General features: G+C 36.0%; 1 protein-coding gene across 1 annotated transcript in view; it reads right to left on the bottom strand.

Moving 5' to 3' along the window:
- Positions 1 to 1,418: 1,418 nt before the first annotated feature.
- Positions 1,419 to 21,426, bottom strand: part of LOC124635714 (leucine-rich repeat-containing protein 24-like) — a 68,193-nt gene continuing 48,185 nt past the window's right edge. The window contains exon 3 of the mRNA XM_047171666.1: positions 1,419 to 4,073. Coding sequence (XP_047027622.1) covers positions 2,287 to 4,038 — 1,752 coding nt within the window. The 5' untranslated portion in view covers positions 4,039 to 4,073 and the 3' untranslated portion in view covers positions 1,419 to 2,286. The remainder of the gene's footprint in view (positions 4,074 to 21,426) is intronic.

Raw genomic sequence — 21,426 nt, 5'->3', positions numbered from 1 at the left:
GGTATTATTACAAACATTTCTACTCACCACATTACTCTACTAAGTACCACTAACATAGTTTGCGAGTACCAGGGGAGCATAAATCATGTAGCAGTGTAATAGTGCGCTCGTATTACGCTAACGAGAATTAACCCTCTCTTTATGTGGCCGAGTTTCGGGCTCAACTATGCACCCAGAATTACAACTTATTACTTACCAAGTTTCATTCGTTAATGTAGGTACTAGGAGTGCATTCAACATCTATTGTCATTTCCCTTAAGCCTTACTAACATCATAAATGAGAAAGTGAGTTTCTAATTTTTCAAGTTAATACGGCTAAAGCTTAAAGATGAAAGATGTTTTTTTACCCAGGTGCTGAGTGTAGTTCTCTCAGGATGAAACCAGCGAGCCTGTTTTGAATTTATAAAATTTTTAGTTGTTTCCCGTTGATCTAGTGGCCCCCGGTTCGGTAACCGGATTGGACTGAAATCACTTCGTGGGCCTGCGTGGTTTGTGGGTCACCTGGAGTCTGGAACTTAGTGGATAAAGTTCTTTACCTCGGAGAGAAGATTAAGAAGTCGGTCCGGTGTCAAGTCGCTAAGAAGCTAAGTGTGTATTTCTCTGCTCTTAGTACATGTCCTCAGTACCTTACTAATCTCCTTTGAGATCTGGTCTGGAGCCCTTTGGATTCGGGATTTAATTTATTGCCTCGTTACAAAAAAACAAAACTGTCAAAATGTTAAACTAAAATAAAAATAACAGACTATACAAAATAATCTCCTACACGCATAAGCTATAAGCTTGTTCACAGTAGATACAATAAGTCTAACCTTTTCTGAAATTGAGTAACAATAAAATTAAGTATCTATCTTTTCCCTAAGCTTTAAGTCCCCAGATTACTTATACGACAATAGATAATTTTATTCTTAGTTTACTTATTCCTCAAAATACTGAGATTTATTTGTGACTTCTGACTCGTGTTCAGATACAATACCATGCTACGTAGACTAAGTAAGCTATCTTTTAGGGTGGCCAATTCGACCAATTAGGTGGCTGGTTCTAGTTTGTTTATTGTAACATGGTACAATCCATCCTAGTATGTGCATGCATAGTTTTGAATATACGTGTCACACGTAGATTTAAATTGACGAAACTGCACGGTTCATTTTCGCCAGTTGCAAGAGCTACTTGGGATAATATCGTACCTGAGTATGAGTGTTAGTTGTCCAATTACTTCAATACGATAATGTACGAATAGAAACAACTTTTCCTCGTTGACAGATTATAACGAATCCGTGTCTCCAGTCCCAAGAGTAGAGGCTTTCATAAAATAACTCCTAAATATTATCCCCAACAAAGACATATAGGTATATACGTACAAAAATAATAGCTCGTAAAAGAACCTATCCGATAAAGGCAACACTAATAAAACGACATCATTTCACTTGATCGGTTTATTTTCCTTTACATTAGATATTTTTGCTTTCAAAGAAAAACATATTTAGAAGCTATTCGGCCGACTAGGTGGTACACAGCATTAACGTTAAAGTTATAAAGAGGTGAAAAACAAGAGAAAAGGGTCAGTCTTATGTTTGGGAAGTTTGTATAATAAACAATACTTTATGTACAAAAGTTTTGCTGGAATAAATGGACAGTAACGCAACTTTCAACTTGATGTCTGCTTCTATTTCATTTTAATTCGCAAACGTTTGAATACTGCTGTAAAATTAACAGAGTTTCTGACAAAGATATTTTATTGCTCTGGGACTGAAAATGTTAGAAAAATAATTTAAAGATGAAATTTTTGCAACTTGTAGTGGTCACTGGTAAACATTTAGAAAGGTGCTTTCGCAAAAATTCTGTTGTTATCTATCAAAAAATTAATATAGCATGCACGTAACGAAGAAATAATCAATTTACAAAAAAATATAACTTTCAGCCAAATATGGCTTATAGAATCTGTCCATATATTCCAACGTATAGGAAGACGCTTACTCGAAATACATAAAAAGAATATCTAGGGAACAAATCAGGTAGACTAATCGCTCTCATGTCATTACCCAACATATCAACAAGTTCACTTTAAATGCAATATTACAATATTAATATTGATAACAATCTTACGTATTTACCTCACAGATGTCACACATCGTCCATGTCTTAGCGTAATAACTATTTACATTTAAATTAATAATCACTTCAAAATTATCATAGAGTACAATAAAATTGGGGAATAGTCTAATTGACTGCGGGTTTGATGGTACCAGGTCACCTCAGCGCTGAGGCGTCCAGTACCAGAGGCCTGGGCTAAAGTGAGACGAACTCAGGGGGTGGTGGCGGCAGGGTTAATACTGGTGTCTCTGACACTTCAACGTTCTCAGTGCTAGCACCAGGCAATGACCAGGTCGAGCTCCCTGTAGCTGTCACTCTAGGACCCATGTTGTCGTATGCCGGAGCAGCGCAACACGTCCTATTTCTCCGGGGCAATGTTGCACCACCACTCAAAAGATCAGGATATTTCGCAGGCTCACCTCGGCCGGCTACTTGGACAGATATGAATATGTTTCCATATGGAACTGGTACCGCAAATTCTGCTGGTGGTGGAGGAAATGCACCTGGTGTACCTTCAATAGTTATATGAACAGGATCGAAGCCACAACCTCTAGGAGGCTCTTCTGACATTCGTTCTGTCATTTCGAAATCGCAGGGTGATGCCATGTCGCCGATAGATCGGTCACAACTGACGACAACTGATGCATCTATCAGTCGTTTTTCTTGGTCAGTAAAACTTCTGCTTGGTGGAACTGTTCGTCTCCTTAGATGCCAACAGGCTACGGCTCCGATAAAACCAAGAGTTGCTAGTATGCCCAGCGCTCCAAAAACAACACCCAGCAAATGTGGAATCCCAGGTGCGGTTCGAGCAGTTGCTGTTTGAGACCTTGGTAGAACAAGACTTACAATAGCCCTTGCTTCACCCGCTATACTTTTAGCTACGCATGTCCATTCCCCAGCTGCACTTGCAGTCACATTTAAAAGAGTGACATTGACCCATCTTACACTACCCGGCACTCTTTCTTCAGAGTCGTCATCGATACTTGTCTCCGTCTCTTCCATGTCGCAATCTACTGAACTATTATGTACATCAACACCATCAAAAAGCCACGTCACTTTGGGTTTTGGTACGCCGTGGACCCAGCACCCGAATGACGTCGGTAATCCAATTTCAGCTCTGACCACTAACGTACTTGATTTTATTTCGGGCGGACACGACATACTCTCACTTGGGACGTGTCGCCACTTGTTCCCAGCTTGTGTTGATGGTTCAACGCAAAGTAAATCTTCTGTACCTAATTTGCTCTCTAGAAACCAGTCCTTAAATTCTCTTAGCCTACAATCACATCTCCACGGATTACCGGATAAAGATACCGTTTTCAATGCAGGTAAAGAAAATGTTATCAAACGAAGGAATGTAAGCTGGTTTCTACGCAAATCTATGGTCTCTAAAGACTTCAAATTCCTCAAAGCATTCGTGTGTATCGATCTTAATCTGCATCCGTCTAACAAAAGCATTCGCAAATGCGGTAGAGGTGGGAACTGATCCGCTATGAGCGTCGTCAAAGGATTGTTGCTTAGTACAACTAGTCGTAATCTTTCGTTGCCCCTGAATATATCCCTTGGGAGATGGGACAGATCGTTGTCTCCTAAATCGACTTCTATTAATATCCTTAACTCTAAGAACGCATCAGGATGTATCGATCTCAGGCTGGTCGCTCGGAGATTAAGTCGTTGTAAATTAAGGAGGCCGATGCTGGCGAAAACTTCTTGCGGTAAGTTTCTGAGTGGATTGTCGTGTAGGTCGAGGACTTGTATGTCGGATGAGAGAGCTGGCGGGCGGCGTAGGTCACTGGAGGCACACGTCGCTGTCTTCTTGCCGGAGGACCATTTGCACTTGCAGGTGGCGATGTGGGCGCAGTCGAGCCAGTCGCTGGCGGTCCTCGCGGCGCACGTCGTGAATATAACGATCCAGTACCACCTGGCCCACGCCACACGCATACTCATCTCATTTCGACTTTGTGTTTACATCGGCGGACTGCCTGAAACAACAAACAAAAGCGTTAATCAAACTAGATTAGTTAAACAATGCGGGACCTAAAATACAATGGCTGGCTATCGTTGCGCTGCAAAATCATATTTGTGTTTAACAAACAGGTGGTTTGCGTCAAACTGGACATAAAGCTTTTTTGTATCAAGTAATTTCGGTCAAGGGTACGGCGTCGTAAATTTCGAGAACTCGGTTTCATAAAACAAAGTCTTACGCAATCCCCGTGAGTTTGGTACATCATAAAGATGTTCTGGCTATTCTATTCATTTCTGGAACATGTTATGGGATATTAAAGATGATGAAGGTACTTGTAAACAAGCTGTGTAGGTCAATGTACCTAATCATTTTAAATGTAACACGTGTATTCTGTAGAAAAATAACATACGATGTGAAAATAAACAACACACTAACTAACTTTACAAAATTAGGTGAGTTTATGTTGAAATCTATTTTGAAGATGCGATTATAAAACGATCGATCTTTATTACTAGACAAAAAGAATGCATATAATTTTATGGCAACAAAAATGGAGAGGAAACTTGATTCAGTTTCTTATTGAATTTTTAACCGATTACAAGCTTAATCCATACGGTGCTAATGGAAGGTATAGCATACCAACTAAGGTCATTAGTGGTTGTGCCTGTACCGATTAATCCCACCTGTAGTTAAATTAGTTCGGCTACATTTGATGACAGGAACTATTGTTTACGCGTCTCATATGCTATATACACTTACTTATGTTATAGCTATTAGACTTAAATTAGCGTTTACCTACTAACGGCCAGTTTGTCATTGTTTTTCGAAAAGAATGCAATAGAAATCGAAATATTATAGCTTGTCTTTTCTTTGTTTTGTTGTGTTAAAATTATTGTTTTGCAAGTAAAATATTTCTATCAATAAATAATGAATTTCCCGACATCAACGACAAAATTCAACATAAGAAAACAAGACATACGAGTGCCAACATGGCTCTTTATTAAAGACATAGATTTCTTTGACAGATATACAGGAACCAAACATTTCAGTGTTCTACGAATCCACTGAAAGTATTTTTACCATTCGGCGTCATATTTCGGATCATCGGTTTTGTGCTTTTATGTAAACTTTTATTTGTTTTGCCACTGCTGTCTTTTTGCTTTCAGAATTACAGATTATAATGATCAAAATGGTTTTTATGTTTTATAACCAATCAATTGAATTTAAATAAGCGTGACCTCTGCCCCATATTTTATACATTTTTGGCAGATCATTTCACACAAAGTACTTTAGAATTCAAACAACAAGTTCCCAAAGCGTTATGAAGCCAGTAGGTAGACCGTTAGCCCAACACAAGAGGTTCCGTGATGATGTTTGCACTCAATGTCATCAGCCGATCGAGTGGTCAGCAATTCAATCAGAAGATCCATTTAACGGTTACCTGTCACTCAAAAATAAGCTTTAGTTACTAAAGTATTAGGTTCCTTTTAGAATCAACGATGGTAATAAAAAAGAACTGCTCAAAATTTTTTGTCTGTCTGTATAGAATTTTAAACTAGGCAACAATGTGTTTGGTTGCCCATCTACGCCAGATAACCCGAGACTGATTTTTTTTAGAAGCAAAACAGAACACACAGCAATAATGCAACGCACACGTCCTGCTAAATGTCGGTCAGATCCTAATCAGAATGACCTACAAAAAATCAGATTATCTGTTCAAAAAAAGTCTGACCTTCTAGGTATACGGTTTTCTTACAGCCAGTTTCTTCATCAAAAGTAAAAGCCAAAGTAAAAGTCAAAGTAATGTCTAAAGTAAAAGTAACGGTCAAATTCATTTTTTCTATTAGTTTTACTGTCACTTTAGCCTTGAAAAAACGAATTTGACCGTTACTTTTACTTTAGACATTACTTTGACTTTTATTTTTGATGAAGAAACTGGCCGTTAGTAGGTAAACGCTAATTTAAGTCTAATAGCTATAACATAAGTAAGTGTATATAGTATATGAGACGCGTAAACAATAGTTCCTGTCATCAAATGTAGCCGAACAAAGGTAATAAAAAAAAAATAGCACGCATCCTTTGTAATTTTTTTTTTTACATTTTTTCTAACAAAACATCGCTTTAGCCCTGTTAGTGTGACGTGTACCTTAATCTAGTGTCTAATGAAATTACGTGGTACACTGTCTAGCTTGATGACAGGAAGTGTAAACACTGTAGCACTACCAGGGTACCTGTGACGTAAATTAATTACTCCACGCGTAACGGAAGGTGTAAGGGTACGTAAGTTTTGGATCAGTTAGTGATTTGAAGAGGGGGAAGGGAAGAGGGTCCCGATTTTTTGCAATGAAGTTTACTTTAACGCTCAGTCATTCTCAATGTGAGAGGAGGCCTGTGCCCAGCAGTGGGACGATAAAAAGACTGTAACGGTGACGGAAGTTTACGGTCATTCGTAAGTTGTTTTCTGTTTAAAGGTTCATAGTATTAGGTCTTGACTATGTATGTATGCAGGTACTATTAATTAGGTAATTAATACAAATATTTTAAAAGAGTTGCTCAAAGAACTTTATTCTTGTCCTAGTTTATTATATTGGAATCAGTCTTGTCTAGAAAAGCACTGACGATTTTCAGAAGCATTTCAATGTTAACACCTCTTTTATAAATATTTTTTATTTAATTGTGAATAACTCTGTAACTTAGAAGTAAAATCGTGATTTGGATACTACAGCGTATTATTTAAAAAGTACAAGATAAATGCAGCTAATTCCTAACTTCGCCCACAAAATAGACGCGAGTTTCACGAATAAAAAGGCATTCAGTAAAAGAATAGGTTTTATTTGTCCAAGTGGAATTGCTCCCATGGCTTCTATTTGCAATAGTGGGGGCTCATTACCAATGTGCATGCATAAGAAGCACATCTACATAATAGGGGAGGCACGTAAATGCCTCTAATAGCAAGATGAGGATGTATTTTTCATGTTTTGTTGGTACCTCTGTAGTTTTTCTCTGGATATATGTTCATTATCTGTTTGTTTTCGAAACTTATCTATACTAATATAATAAATAGGAAACATATTTTTGTTTGTTTGTGTTAACCCAAAAGGTTCCAACTATTCAGAATACAACATTAATTGTATTACCATTACATACAGAGAAAATATATCTAATTGAATTTAATACCAGTATTCTACTATTTTAGGTGCCAAGCTATTTGTTATTTATATTAATTTTGAAATGGTCATGGTCTAGTCAATAGAAAAAAGTTTTGAGGTAGCAACATTACGGAATAATTTGCAACTTTTGTCTGCCAAATAAATGAGACGAAAGGTAGAGTATGGTCGTCCTAAAGGCTACAAAACCTTTAGATCCCTTTCTTCACCTAAACGTGAAAAATATTAGACAACGAATATACTCGGAAAGTTTACTACTTTTCCAATCCATGCATAAAGATGAACAGAGAGAATTCGATTTGCGTGCAAAGGGCGACGGACGAAAAAATATAGCGAGACAATTTGAAAAATCGCGCAGTGAATGACATTTTAATTTATTTTTCTACCTTTGATACACAGGTGTCACATAAATATTTACAGACGAAATTATGCAACTATAACACCCATCGGCTTATGAGTTTTTATACTTTCGATAAATTAGTACAGCAATAACAAATAAATTGACTTAATACAATTTTATGATCGCTGAAAATCCCATTAAGTGAAACCCAATTTTAAACATCAAAATCATTTATTTGTATAAATAAGCTGTTAACATAATTTCAACACTCTTTTCATAAAAACATCAGGAAACAGCATTGAGATAACAACTCAAATCAGTGTAACCGGCCGAGATTTGATAAATACCTTCACACCAACGTCTATATAATTCTCCGGAGGTTTTCTGTCAAGATTAGAAGGATTAATGGCACGAGTAGGATATTTGTCTTGTCTCAAACGCACTAGTCAATGGACTGGCCGGGCAGAATGATTCATGACCCGCAGAAAAAGAAATAAGATGGATTTATGTTAGCAGTTCGTGAATAGAAAATTATCGGGCCTTAAGTCCATTTAAGTTTCAGAAGGCCTTGATAAGGTTTTTAATGAAACGATTTGTGAGTTGTAATAAAAATGAAAATTTATTTTCGATTTTTCTGATTTTATTTTTAAGTGTGAAGGTCAATGGGCAGTTGATGGGCAACTCATTTCAGTTCCGAGACGCTTGTCGTAAACAATTTTATCAAAAACCTTTTATTTTGTTACGGCTAAAGCCCGAACTGCGGTTATAACTAAGTTCAACCAGTAAGAGTACCCGCACACTGCAGACTGTTTGACTGAAGCAGTCGGCCGACAGTTGGCCCGATAGTTGGATTTTTTGAGGGAAATTGTGAATACAGTTAACGTTTCAGTTGGTCAGAATGTAATCGGTCAGAATCCCTGATCGTTGTAATGTGCATACTACCATTCATCTTCAATCAATTTCGTATTTTAGCCCTGATTTGAGCTGCATTTTCATTCGCGTAGGTATAACAGTTTTCACAAAACATTGAATGGTACGATAAAAAATAATCGCTTGTCACGATAAAGTGCGGCGTAAGAATTAAAAGGTTTGAATTTTTAAATAAAACAGTATTCGAGTCATAAAACAACATCAAAGACTTCCATTGTGGAAAGTCTTTCTATTTTAAAAGTAACTCGAAAGGTGCTCGAAACTCGACAAGTCGGGTAAGTCTGGGAAAGTCTGGAAGTCGAGAACGTTCGCATCATTTGTTCCACAATCCTTAAAGGCAAATGCAGCTCTGAGTTATTTTTCTTAGATCTGGTGGAAACATAGTGTATTGTCGTACGATTTAGTTTAGTTCAGAACTTTAAACTTTTTCACGAACTCGTAAACTATCTGAGGCAGTTGCAAAAGAGCAAGCTTGTCGGTTTTTGTTCTTTGAAATAAAATTTCTAATTCTAGTTGATTTTTCGTAGTTTGTGTTTGAAGAATATTTTTGTTGATACGATTGATATTGTTTACTTTAGTTATGTCTTCCTCTCTGTAGTATTTTCACACCAAAACTAGTCAACCGATTTAAATAAAATTTTGTATACACATAGTCTAGACTCTAGAGGACTTTATAGGACATAAATGCTACTTTTTACTCGGATACAAAAATAATTCCCACAGGACGCGAGAAACAACTATTTTCGATATAAAATCACTAACATACCAAAAATTGGAGTCAATAACATTACGGCACTGTTATAAAATAAACATGTTTTCACAAATCATTCAGATTCGCTCAATTTCATGCATCCTCGCGTTGATGCTCATATCGTATTTAAATGGACCCAGGATCTCCCTGGAGGTTTTCAACCCTTGAATAAGTAAATTTGTATTCGCCCGAGTCCCGCGACACAAAACTTTGATCAGCCTGAAAGGTTCTGACAGATATTAAAGTAATTATTTTGATGCTTAGCCAAAGGATTTTAAACCTGTTTTAACTGGATTTAGTCAGATCTTTAGTATGTCTGACCAGTCTGATGTACGTTTAAAATATTCGTGGAATTTGAAGTCGTAATTAGATTTGTTTGTTTGATAGGATTAAGAAAGACAGTGTTACGTAGCCCATTTATCGAGAAAGACTATTCAAATTATACGGGCTGCATGCAGCAACTGCAAGAGCCTAGACTGCCGATTGCACGTGCTGCTGCAGTCGGCTGCTAGCATTGAAAACGTACCCTCTATTACGTGTTACTATTTTCACCCTCATCATCAATCAAATTACAATTTCTAAAGTTCTTTACACATGTCATGTAAACACAATTTGCATTTCATCACGATGTTCAAAAGCTAATTGCAGTAAAGTGATGTCGTCATGTTCAAACTAATAACAAATTCACACAAATACTATTACAGTTCCAAACAATACTCTATGTATTGGCATGTTTGTTCGTTGAACGATCAAATATGCTGCTAATTACTAGAGAAATTATTACAAAACAATATTTGTGGATGGTCCAAATAGCTTTATATTTTAGAGTCTGTCATATGCCAAGTTCTGCACAAAATTGGTAATGCAATAACTTCATTTTGTAACTATTGTGTTAATATGTTGAATAGCTCAGTCATTTTTGATTGTGTATAAAGAAAAACATAAAAAGTATAAAAGTGCATAAAGTAAAAGTAAGAGTTTGATATTTGACATAATTTATACGAAGCTTTTTCAAAATGCTATCTCCAATCGCAAAACAACGAATATATTGGCTATTGGAAATTCTACATACTAAATACTAGGACATTATTTATTTGATACACTTAATTGCATAAAAATAAGTACTACAGTTTATCTTTCCCAACAATCGTTACAGTAGTATGAAAAACCATTTTCCGTATAAGATAAAGCTTTATTCCCCCCGTGGGGTCAATGTACCATATCTGGGGAAAAAGTTAACAAATGGGCAAAACATTTAATAAAGTGCTATAAAAACTTTGAAATGTACTGCGCAATACGCTAACATTCATTTCTGTTAAGTTGCTTTGAGGAAAAGGTTGGAGAAAACGTTTTGACATTTCATATAGCTCAGCGCAAATACCTCGTTGAAAATTTTATATTTAATGCAAGTCATATTAGTTAGTTCGTGGAAGAAGATAATGCGTTTGAAAAAAATACTGGAAAGTTTACAAGAAACATTTTAATGCGGAAAACTGGATACTCTTGTATGCTTCTGAATGAAATCGTTGAATTATAAAATAAAGAAGAGAAGTAGTATCTAAAATATTCTCGTTCCTATTATGTAAATTCACATATGTATCGAGTTGTGGTACTTCAAAAATAAAAAATGGTACTTCTTAACATTCGGAATTACAAAAACGGGCGTGCAAAGTTACTACATGAATAAACCGGCCAAGTGCGAGTCGGACTCGCGCACCGAGGGTTCCGTACAAATCCTGGTTAGATAAAAAGTGAGTCTCGCGCCAACCGTTCAGTTTAGAACAATCATAGTTATGGTAATTTCGTGAGAGTCAAAATAGCTAATATTTTTTATTTTATAATATAACTAAAATAGTAGGCCAGTACCTTGTAAAAGTTATTTTATTAAAGTTATTTATATACAAAATTTTATAGTCATCATTCAGAAATCTGATTGAAAATAACTAATTATGTCTTAAAGGTCATTGGGCATATCTGACCCGCTTTGTAAAAAGTGGCGGACATGAATCAAAGTAGTTTTAAATCGTGGAGAATGGTATGACGTTTCTTTGAATGTCCAGGATCGTTTGAAAAATATAATAGACAAGCAGTTTCAGAGGATTTTACAGGTTGCAATGCTAGTTTTTATTGTTAAAGACTTTTCATAAAGAAAGGATCTGGAAACCCTGAGTAATCGAGGGCAACTCTTGAATATTGTAGTCACGCATCGAGTCAAAACCAGACATGTGAGTGTATTTTTGAGGGTACTTGTAAACAGTGAAGGTTTGGAGCTGATTTGATTATGGAGACTACAGAGAGTCGAGGGAACTCCTGAACGGTATGTTGCAACTACCACGTGTTTGGGCTTATTTTATTCGTATTGGCGAAGACTTTCCACATAGATAGGTTTAACTGCCATTGTGGGATCGATAGCAAAGATCAGATATAGTTATGGGAACTCCTTTACAATTTATAACGTAACCTTGTGTTGGAGCTTATTTTATTTTAGGTGATGAGAATTCACTACTAATGGGATCTATTATTTTTTTAAACATGCATAGAGTTCTCTCGACTTTCTCACTTCTCCATCATCAGGTAAGCTCTAAACTTTCACTGTTTGATAGTATCACCAGACATACATCTGAGAATCAAGTTTTAATCCTATGCATGCCTACAATTTTTTATAGTTGCCCTCGATTTCTCAGGATTTCCATCATCAGATCCTGACCTGATGACAATGGAAATAAACGGCGAGTATACTCTTTCACTACAAAGAAATGATTTCTCAAATCCGTCAAATTTGGTCGTTTAAATTCCCCATTGAAATGAGGAAAATATTTGATGTTTACACCTGATTTTCTCTAGATTCTCACGGTTCACATAGATGCGACTAATGCCATAGTAAATCAGAGCCTTTATCATTATACTGTGCTATATTTCGTTCGTATCCGCCGTGGGTATGGTTTTCATACTAAGGTGCCCAATGACCTTTGAATGATTTAAAATTTTTCATAGTTTAGTGGCAATTATATTTAAGAAGTGTTTGATATGAATTTCAACTTTAATATCTCTACGCGTTCATGTAAAAAAGGGTAGTTAGTAAGTTTATAATTATTAAAAAAATATTTTATGTCGTGTAAGCAAAAATAATATTTTAATATTTTATGTAACTTCAAATTTATCATTTTCGCAATTTTTCCTTTATCTGTACTATATAACGCTGCTTCGTGGCGAATTTCAAGATTCTGAGTTCACGGGAAGTACCTTGTAGGTTTTGATTCCCTAGCGTGTGACAGAAATTCGTCTAAGGTGTCGGTATAACTGCTGTATCTTTTGATCGCGTTAACTTAGAAGTTTGTTTTTTTCACTGCCTAAAGGGACAATAGACTTAGGTATTTGGTATAAATTTCAATTTGATACCTTTATTCGTTCGTGAGAAATAAGGTAGTAAGTTTCATTTTATTAAAATATATTTTTTTATATTATATAACTAAAAAAATGAGATTTTCGTAATTTTTCCTATATTTGCATTATATAACAATACTTCATGCCAAATTTCAAGACTCTGAGTTTACGGGAAGTACCCTGTAGGTTTTGATTCCTTTGCGAGTGTCGAGAATTTGTTGAAAATATCGACATAATCGGTTGTATCTTTTGATTGGCTTGGCTTAGAAGCTTGATATTTTCACAGCTTAAAGGGACAACAGACCTGAGCATTTCATGTGAATTTCATCTTGATACGTCCACGCGTTCTTGAGATAAAGGGTCTTGACAGACAGACAGACAGACAGACAGACAGACAGACAGACAGACAGACAGACGGACAACAAAGTGATCCTATAAGGGTTCCGTTTTTTCCTTTTGAGGTACGGAACCCTAAAAAATATTGATTGTACTGGAATACGTAAGGCTGCCTTTTAAGTTCTGTCGTTTGGTAACCTCCCGCGATTTTTAAAAATATATATATATGCTATTTGAATCTTTTTGAATTTAGAATTCGAAAACAAAAGAATGTTTTTAAATAGGTCGAATAGTTTTATTGTATCGTCCATTCAAAGGTGACAGGTCGGTTGCAAAAATGGAAATGTGTAAGGAAAATTTGAGTGCGATAATTTTCTACAACTTTAAAAGGGGATTGTCGCGACTTCAGTACTAGAAAGAGATTAATTCTGTATTTAGTGATGTAGCACCATTCCTTAGGACCGCAGAACGCTGATATTTAGAATTTCAACCTGGGCACTCTAGCTTCAGTGACAAGCCTCGTGAAGGTCGTCCAAAAACCGCCATGATGCAAGTTTATATCGAGGCTGTGCGGCAGCTAATCCTCGCAGACGGACATGTAGCATATGGTGAAATAGAGGCATCCGTGGGCATTTCAGGGACCACAGTCAAAAATATCCTACACGAAGAACTTGGCGTAAGATAGATGATCTCTCCATGGATACCACATTTTCTTAGCGACGACCAAGAAACAGCCCTAGTAAGTTGGTGACGTCAAACTCTGCAGCGATTCGACCGAGGAGAGTCACAGCAGGTCTATGATATAGTTAGTGATAACAAGTCCTGGATATACGCTTATGATCCGGATTCTAAGCAGCAGTCAGCTGTCTAGGTCTTCCAAGACGAGCCAAAACCGACCAAAGTCGTACGCTCGCAAAGCACTTAAAAAAAAAATGGTTGTCTCGTTTTTGGCAAAGGGTGATCGTGTCGCCACTATTGTACTAAAATATCGCGACATGGTTACCGCTGACTCGTATACCATTGTTTGTTTGCCAAAAGTCATCACCGAATTTAGAAAAAACTATCCAAGACTTCGAATGATACTGCACCATGACAATGCAAGTTCGCGCACCGCCCGCCAAACACCGATGTTTTTGAGTTCCCAAAATGTTGTAATATTGGATCATCCACCTTACAGCTGTAACTTAAGCACTAATGATTTTAATACATTAACCAAAATTAAGAAAATTCTTCGTGGACTACCTTTCAGCACACCTGAAGAAGCTGTTGACGTATACAAATCGGCCGTTTTGACTACCCCCACTTTGGAATGGAATAAATATTTAAAAACTGATTTGAATGCATGCAAAAGTGCATTAAATATCGCTAAGTATTCTTAAAAAAATAATAAACGGTAATAACCTATTGGATTATCTATACTTATTTCAAACGACACAACTTAAAAGGCAGCCCTCGTATCACACTGCGCATTATAAAAGCGGGAATATTAGCAAGATCATTGACCTTTGAGAGAATAACCTCAACAACCTTGAAGACAATTTTAAAGAAGTCAGTAATGGAATGCAGAAATTTCTGGAACGTTCTAGATTATGCTGAAGCGATCTCTTTCCCCGCTTTCGCGACGGATTGGCGTCTGCAGAATTGGTTGCACGCAAGCATTCAGGATTGCTCCTCGCGCTTAGGAGAATGCAGTAATGTGGCTTCATTGCAACGCGTGATTTTCTTCACAGCATTATTTAGAGGACGTGAATACCACTGTTGGATATCAGTATGTCTATTTACACGTTTAAGTGACGTACTCGGGTATTTTGAGAGTTCTAAAGGATCGATTTAAATGAGAGACCGTTCGGTTTTATACCTGAATAATTTCTGGCCAATCTGAAGGGTAAACATATTTTAGTGCGCATGAGTTAAAATAGGAGACTTCAATAATTCATATTTAATTAAACGTAAAAGTCAAGGCAAACCAAATAAAAAAAAAATGGGTACAGTGTGCAGTTTTAATAGCTATGCGACAGCTCTATTTTTGTCTGGTTAATAAGTTCAACAGTTTTAAGGTGCTGTCAAGAGCAGCACATCCTTTCATAAGTGATGTAAATCATATTTGTTAATATTAACATACCCTTTAAAGCCTTTTTTAAACCCTAGGTTAAAGCCTTTATTAGGCTTTAACCGTACGCTGCAACATCAAAGCACTAGGTTTAAGACGGGTACTTACAGCATTACAATCTGTGCTGTCCATGGAGAACAAAATGACTAGCGGAGATGTCATAACGCAAAATCTCCTAAGAAAGACGCCCCAAAATGCGGGTGCTCGGGGAACTAGGAACGTTACTAACTCCGTCTACAAAATAAAATCCCCAATCAATCTTTGACAGATTGGTTTTGATTTGACAAGGAACGTCTCGTTAGTTCTAGTAACTGTTCACGCTTATAGTAAGTTGCTTGACCTACAAGAAGGCGCCTGGCCTACCTTACTTGTGGTATCTCCGCTATCTTTCCTTCCTCCGTGGTGCTGTCAAACGCAGCTGGTTTTGCCAGTGTAACGGTGCATACGGGTTGAAAGCCAAGCCAAGCTTATACATCTTGGTAAGATTGCCTCAAGACGCCTTAACTAACGCCCAATTTTCACCAACAAGATCAACGTTCGATTAAGGAAAAACTGTTTATTATAAACTCGAAGATAAATGACTTTTGGACTGATGTTCCTAAAACTACTGATTATCAAAGCAAGGTTAGACAAAACGTGAGTTAAACGAAAATTCCAGCTTCATATAAAACCAAAAAAAATGTATAACCAGCTGAATACTGTCGATGAACTAGGACCTAAGATATTTTAAAGTTAATAGATATATAACATGTAAGACGAACATTGTCGGTACGCGACGCGACGTTAAGATAATACGCCCAGAAAGGCTTAGTTATTATTCAAATATAGTACATATTAGATTTCTTTTTATACACACTAACAGTTTTTAACAACGTTTCCATATGTCTATATATCTCTATTGTTCAGCTTACTAGAGACAGGAATTTGACATAACTTGTATTCAATATTATACGAACACATACACGTAAATACTCTTCACATTTTCTAACCAAATGCTACTTAGTGGTGAAAAAACCTATATTTTACTTTATTTAATTGTCATCTTACTACACTTGATAGCGCTTTAGTTCATAAATTGGAAAATTAATGTGGGGATCAGGGTTCGTGGAGTACTTGCGTAATTCAATAATAACCGTTGAATTTCAATCTAAACTATTTATTACTATTTTTTTACATAAAATCGTTAGGTACATCGTCTAATCTCTTAACTCCTCCATCTTTTTTCAATCAAAACTTCCCAAACCAATCTCTCACTCTCATTCATTCATTCCCTCTTACTCCCACTCATTCGTTTAGAAACGTCCATCATCTTACACACATCTCAATCGTTCAGAAACATTCAATCCCACATTAATTTGTAAAAGGATGGGGACCTGGTGTCCTGAAACACAGGCCTCGAGCTTAGCTTAGGCACTAGTCTCCTACAATATATATTAACCTACATTAAAAAAAATAATAATAATTATCTATATAAAGCAAATTAATAGATATAATATTGGGACGGCCATAAGTCATCAATACACGTATATATGTCATCCTCGCAATACTTAACTAAGTCCATACCGCACTAAGTTTAGCTACATAACAGTTCGGAGTGGGGAGCTAACTTTGTTAGGCGGTGTAAACTTGACTTACATACTTGTACTACATGCATACCCAGAACATACCTTTTAAGGTGAGACACACACTGACGTCTAAGCTACGGTATGTGGAGCCGCGTATAAAAGTTGACTGGAGTGATTCGGACAATAGTTTCAAGCTATTATATAATCTAATTTATTCAATATTTACAGTAACAATATAAAACTACAAAAAAATATAAGAAGAAATAAAAAAGAGAAATTACAAATAAGCAAGAAAGCCACGCTCAATGGCAATGAAAATTCTGTGACCATAGTGGAAGATAGTTTGGAGCTTAATTTTAAACAAATTATTTTATAAATGGAATCATGAAAACCATGATGTTTACATTGCTTTTAATCGAACCGCATTGATATTGGTTCACCCATTTAAGGCTTATTAGGATACAAAGATAATGTCGCGTCATAAGCGCTACCTCTTATTTTTTGGCCACTTAATACTGAGAACAAACTGATGAGTCGTTAGTTTACGCGTCTTTCCGCTAGCCAAAGCGTGACAGTGTGTGATTCGCCTTACCAAGTATGTGGGCACGAAGTTTATTCTAAACTGATGTTAATACTATACATGACAGAAACTATTTGTCTTAGTTCCACGAGTATCTTGATATCTAGGTAAAAAAGATCTTTACCGAATTTGTTCTTAATCGGTCAATCAATTTTAACCTGTAAGTTTTTTAGTTAACAGACATACCTATCTTATATATATGATATATAAAAAATCTAATTTAGTAGGTATAATATTGTTTCAGGCTGTTTTATAAACATACCAACTTTTGAAAAATTCGTCACTAACAAACATTTTTATGTTAGCACAGTCAGTTTCTTTTAAAAGGAAAAAGATTATTAAACGCGTCTTTATCTTTTCTTTACTTAAAAGGTCGTTTCCTTTAAGTAAAAGTTGTTATTTCAACAGCCTCGAAGAGCCTTGTCGAAAAAGTATGGCTTATTCAAGGTTTCGTCCAAGCATTATTATTGCCATGAGACATTACTATTATTTTAATGTTTTAATTTGACCTTAGACGAAATGTACCTTACTAGCTTCTGTCAGCTACAGGCTTCCTCTCTAAAATTGGCTGTCTAACAGTAACAGAATTGTTCAAATAGGTTCAGTAGTTTCTGAGATTAGCGCGTACAAACAAACAGTATGATGGATTAGTAAACAGTTTGAAATAAATCGCACTTTTCAAGCTTAAGCTGTGCTTCCACGGTCTCTGTGAACGGGCTGCAGCATAACAAAACTTGTATGTTTCGAAAAACACGCTATCCTATCCCCTCAACTTCTTACATAAACAATGCAAGTATAGTTCGGCCATTCAGAGAATGCGTTCCTGACACGTCGCGATTGAACTGACGACGTAACTTTGCAATGGCGTTGCAGTTACGATAAAAATATTTTTGCTGGTTGTTTACCGTTTTAACAATTGAGGAGCATTAAAACAACATTATTATATCAATAATCAATGAATGTTATTACGTCGTCAGTTCAATCGCGACGTGTCAGGAACGCATTCTCTGAATGGCCGAACTATAATAACAAGTTTATTGCTCCATCCACAGAAAAATACCCTTACCCCTTTGATGTGAAGATCACTCGATAATAATGCGATCTATAAAAATATACAGATGTATTACTCTAGGAGTGTATACAGGCGGTGTCGAAAATCAAAGACGAGTTAAATATTTTTTATTAATCGAATATTAGACATTTAAATAAAACGACTTTTACGGATTCAAAGGAAGCTTTTACTTTTAGGGAAGGGATGTAAAGGATCCGAATCGCCGGGATTAAATAATATTAAAATCAGCGCAACTAACAATCCAGTTGATTTATTGGATCTATATACAACGTATTAATTGAGCATGTGAAAAGTTTTAAGAATAAAATACACCTTTTATCCGCAGTAACACAACATCCTCGTCCGCTTCGTTTTAAATTTTTATTGAAATTGCTCTATAGAAACCAGAAAAATAACTGCATATATTTTTTATAATTCAAGTAACTGATAAAAAAAAAGAAAATAATGCTTCCTACTTTGCTCGCTCATCTCAAACAAGACATCAACCAAACCAACATAAGATATCACCCCTGTCCATTTTATTCACGTTGAATTTCTCAACCATCCTGTATACGAACATTTTATTCATGCACACTAGCATACATACATCGTACCTATATACACAGACAAATGTATACTACATACTCTTTGCCTTGATCGAGTAAGAAGTAGGTTCACGACCCGACCTTCATCTCAGGAACTCGGACGAATAAACAACTGTATGTTTGGTGTTTACCTTTACGCGAATGGTTCCGTTGAATGAAATAGTAATCGGTTAGGGTAAATGAAATGAACCAGTTATTGGTTGCCTTGTTGAAAATTGTAAAGCATTTAGAAGGATTTGAAATCTTGTGTCTTACACGCTAAAACGTCTTGTGAAAGATAAGGGTAAAATAGGTTTTATCCATGTCTTTTGTTTGCAAAAATATGAACTATAAATTGTGTAGTGGCTCTTATTTGTTTTGTACTAGCCATAACTTACTTATTTTTTGTTTGTTGTTTTTTAAGTATATTTTGGACACCAATGACTGATTAAAGCTGAAAGAAAACATTTCGAGGGAACCTGGACTTATAAAGTCTGAAATCAACCCGCACTGAGCAAGTTTGGTGATTAACTCAATTCTTCTCCGTGTGAGAGGACGCCTGTGCCCAGTCATGGGACAATGATGATGGTGATTTCTTTCGTAACGACATATACACAAACGTTAAGCATATATTTTAATCAAAGAATCGAGATCAATACCATGTCAACTGTTATGGAACTCTAGATTGATGGCAATTAAAATTTCTGCGCGCAGTACGCACGTTTTCAGCTGAAAACTGATGTATTGGACGTTTCATAAAGCCTGTCTGCCAATCAACGTATGTTAAAGGCTTATTACTTTTACATTATTAACGATCGAATGATTCGTTTCAGGAAAAGGTAAAGAGAAATTAACTTTGTTTTCGCATTGTAAACAATCAGCTTTTGAATGTTCGATCGAATTAAATAAACAAAGATGAGCAATTAATGGAGAGATGTTTGTATGTTTTATTTTATTTATCGTCGTTGTGCTTTAAAATGCAACACCGAACAAAACTTAAATAAAAAACAACCTGATTGATGTGTATATGGGTTATGTTGTCTCATGAGATATAATAGGAATTATATTATACTAGCTTTCACCCGCGGTTTCACCCGCGTCCCGTAGCCGGATGGTGACAAAAACTATGCTAAAACCTTCTTCCGGGTCTAAGTTTCAGCCAAATCGGTCAAACCGTTTTCATGTTATGTCGTGACAACGGAAACCGGGTTTCATTTATATATATATAGATGAGTAAAATGCAATAAAACACAGGGTAAAATATACGATCAATGCAGCTTTGATCCAAAAGTTTTGACGAACGAATAGTTTGTTTGCTTTAAGCTCCGGAGCTGCTGGACCAATTTGAAAAAAATCTGTGTTAAATAGCCCACCCATAGAGCAACAAATAAAACTAGAATTGTATTCATTGAAATATGCTGGCTATGCTTATTGGTGGAGCACAATAATGTTCAGAAAATAATATACATAAAACCATTACACTTCTAGAGCTTGGGTACTACACTCACTTGAGTCTTTATTGTATTTCCTACTCGTAGTTTGAGAGGCTCCTAGCTCAATAATATGCGGGTAGATCGGAGAGAGAATTCAAGTAATGTGTGGGTGGATAGTGAGTCTAATCGATACTACAGTCACTATGTAAATATATAGGTAAGGATAGAATTGTTTTTTAACATAGTTAGAAAACCTCCGCGTCATTAAAAATGGGCGTCTTTACCGTTGCGTAATAATGATCGAATCCGAATTTATAATAATTTACAGTGTCAGTCAATTGTCTTAGTTATAAAAACTATTTTTGAAGTTCTAGCAAAGATCTTGTATAGGTAAAATATTTTCAGGCACCGCCAAGAGCCAAAAATTTAAAAGTCACTATTAACAAAAAACCTGTAGCTATTTACTTGACCAAACATAAGCAAATCTATCTACTAGTCAGCAGTTTAATAAAGTGGCATGTCCATATAAACTTATACCTTCGGTTTATGATATTCTACATTATATTGTATCTGAGTATTCTATTCAAGTGCTTTCAAGAAATTCTTGGGAAGCATCTGGTTTATTGAATACAGAACATTGTGGTTATCTTCAAGGAAATATCATGAATTCTGATACACAGTTACTTAACGGATCTACCGCGATACTTGGAGGTATTACACAAACTTCAGACGTAGGTGTAAGGAATAGTTTATTGAATACAGAACTAAGATTCTTAGAGCAAATTCGTAGATAGAAGCACCTTTCGTGAGAACTGTGGTTTATGCAAACATGCCAAGTGGTATTCGTTTTCGTATTAAATGAATATGGAATTTTCTCTCCGTTGAAGTTTTAGGAAACTAAACATACAATACTGTTAGATGCTCAGAAAGTTTCATTAGCTAGACTTAACGAGTTTGAGAAAGGAATTGGGGTTTTTAGAATATGAAGGAAAAATTATGTTTTTATTCGGAATGTGGAATATTTTGGACAAGTAGTATTTACGACTTTAGATGACTAACATTTTATTCAATCTCTAACAGTACAGTGAAGGAATCCTGAAAATGATTACAGAATCTACCCATCTATTTATAGATAAAT

This window comes from Helicoverpa zea, chromosome 13 (assembly GCF_022581195.2).
Source record: "Helicoverpa zea isolate HzStark_Cry1AcR chromosome 13, ilHelZeax1.1, whole genome shotgun sequence".
Lineage (NCBI taxonomy): Eukaryota > Metazoa > Arthropoda > Insecta > Lepidoptera > Noctuidae > Helicoverpa > Helicoverpa zea.
The sequence above is the reverse complement of the archived record's forward strand: the minus strand, read 5'-3'. Positions and strand labels throughout refer to the sequence as shown.